We start from the raw sequence: 1,593 nt of genomic DNA, 5'->3' as shown, positions 1-1,593 counted from the left end.
TGATACCACCACGACCCCAACCCCATTATCTATAGTAAGACACATGTAGTATACAAATAGTGCAGTATGCGTAAATTCAAATGGATCGGACCCGCATTTGAATCGGTAATGGGTATGGTCTAGTCAAAATCAGTCTCACCACTTGTCGAACTAGTTGCACTAAAAATTTAAATTGTAAAAAAAAAAAAAGTATAATTATAAAATTGACTAATTTTGTTTAAACAGCATAACGGGCTAATCATATTGACCAAACTTTATCTGGTGCATTCCGGTTGATAACCAGGGTTTGGACTGGCGTCCGTATGAAAAGTAGGATTCCCAAGCAAAGTAAGTAGGATTCCTATTCCTCCTCCTCCTCCTCCTCCTCCTCCTCCTCTCCCACAAACCTTCTCACCCCACTCTCCTACAAAGCCTGCACCACCACCATGACCGAACCAGTCGGGGAAACGGGACTGAAACAGCCCCTTAAAGGCCACAAAAACCGGCGTCTCTGGCTTATCTTAGTCACTCTATTTTCTCTTCTTCTCATTCTCTTTCTAATCGTTTTGATTCTTGCTTGCACCGTTTTTAAACCCAAGGACCCCGAGACCACTGTCCTCTCTGCTACAGTTACTGGATTCCGGCCGAGGGTGACCTTTCCAGTGCTGAATTTCGAACTCAACGTGACTCTCGATATCGAATTGCTGGTTCGAAATCCTAACCATGCGACTTTCAGCTATGGAGAAGGCCGGAGTAACTTGTATTATCGAGAAATCGAGGTGGGTCAAGCTGATTTAGACCCTGGTAACATCCCCGCCAATGGTTCACGTAAGTTTAAGACTAAACTTACCATTGAAGCCGATAAAGCCATCGAAAAGATTAGTGATTTGATAAGAGATGTCATCAGAGGAGAAGTGGAGGTGGACGCGAAAACGAAACTGAAAGGCAAAGTTACATTCCTTCGAATATTTCGACACCATGCGGTGGCCACAGCCGACTGTCGAATCGCCATCGGGTTCCCAGATTTGCAGATCCAGCGGCAGGATTGCGTCCACAAGACCGGCTTCTAATTTTCTTTTCTCTCTCTGTTCTGTTGTCTTTGTGTTTCTTCTCTAAATTACAAATAGAGAGAGGCAAATTTGTTTTTATTTTCGATTATTTGTAAAATTATTTATGGCTGTTTGTTTGGTTTTTGTGGTTTGTCTGAACTATTTATGTTTCTTTGTCTAAATTTAGAGTTTTGTTAGATTTGAGAATTATTCATAAAGTTTAGTAACTATATATTTTTGTTGGTGCACCATTCAAAAAAGTTATTGTTCTTGTAAATTTGCGTCCACAAGACCGGCTTCTAATTTTCTTTTCTCTCTCTGTTCTGTTGTCTTTGTGTTTCTTCTCTAAATTACAAATAGAGAGAGGCAAATTTGTTTTTATTTTCAATTATTTGTAAAATTATTTATGGCTGTTTGTTTGGTTTTTGTGGTTTGTCTGAACTATTTATGTTTCTTTGTCTAAATTTAGAGTTTTGTTAGATTTGAGAATTATTCATAAAGTTTAGTAACTATATCTTTTTTTTGGTGCACCATTCAAAAACGTTATTGTTCTTGTAAATTTGCG

The 1,593-nt window shown here is 38.9% G+C and overlaps 1 protein-coding gene across 1 annotated transcript; it reads left to right on the top strand.

The window, feature by feature from the left end:
- The first annotated feature begins 226 nt into the window (after nt 1-226).
- Nucleotides 227-1,305, top strand: LOC18432455 (uncharacterized). Its single transcript, XM_011624438.3, has one exon. The coding sequence runs from the start codon at nt 426-428 to the stop codon at nt 1,047-1,049; it is 624 nt and encodes a 207-aa protein (XP_011622740.2). The 5' UTR covers nt 227-425; the 3' UTR covers nt 1,050-1,305.
- The last annotated feature ends 288 nt before the right edge of the window (nt 1,306-1,593 follow it).

The sequence above is a fragment of the Amborella trichopoda genome, chromosome 8 (genome assembly GCF_054954075.1).
Source record: "Amborella trichopoda isolate Santa Cruz 75 chromosome 8, AtrichopodaSantaCruz75HAP2 v2.0, whole genome shotgun sequence".
Classification (NCBI taxonomy): domain Eukaryota; kingdom Viridiplantae; phylum Streptophyta; class Magnoliopsida; order Amborellales; family Amborellaceae; genus Amborella; species Amborella trichopoda.
The sequence above is the reverse complement of the archived record's forward strand: the minus strand, read 5'-3'. Positions and strand labels throughout refer to the sequence as shown.

Bases quoted from the DNA above. Each gene is read 5' to 3' on its own strand.
- LOC18432455 (XM_011624438.3), top strand. From the start codon at position 426: ATGACCGAACCAGTCGGGGAAACGGGACTGAAACAGCCCCTTAAAGGC.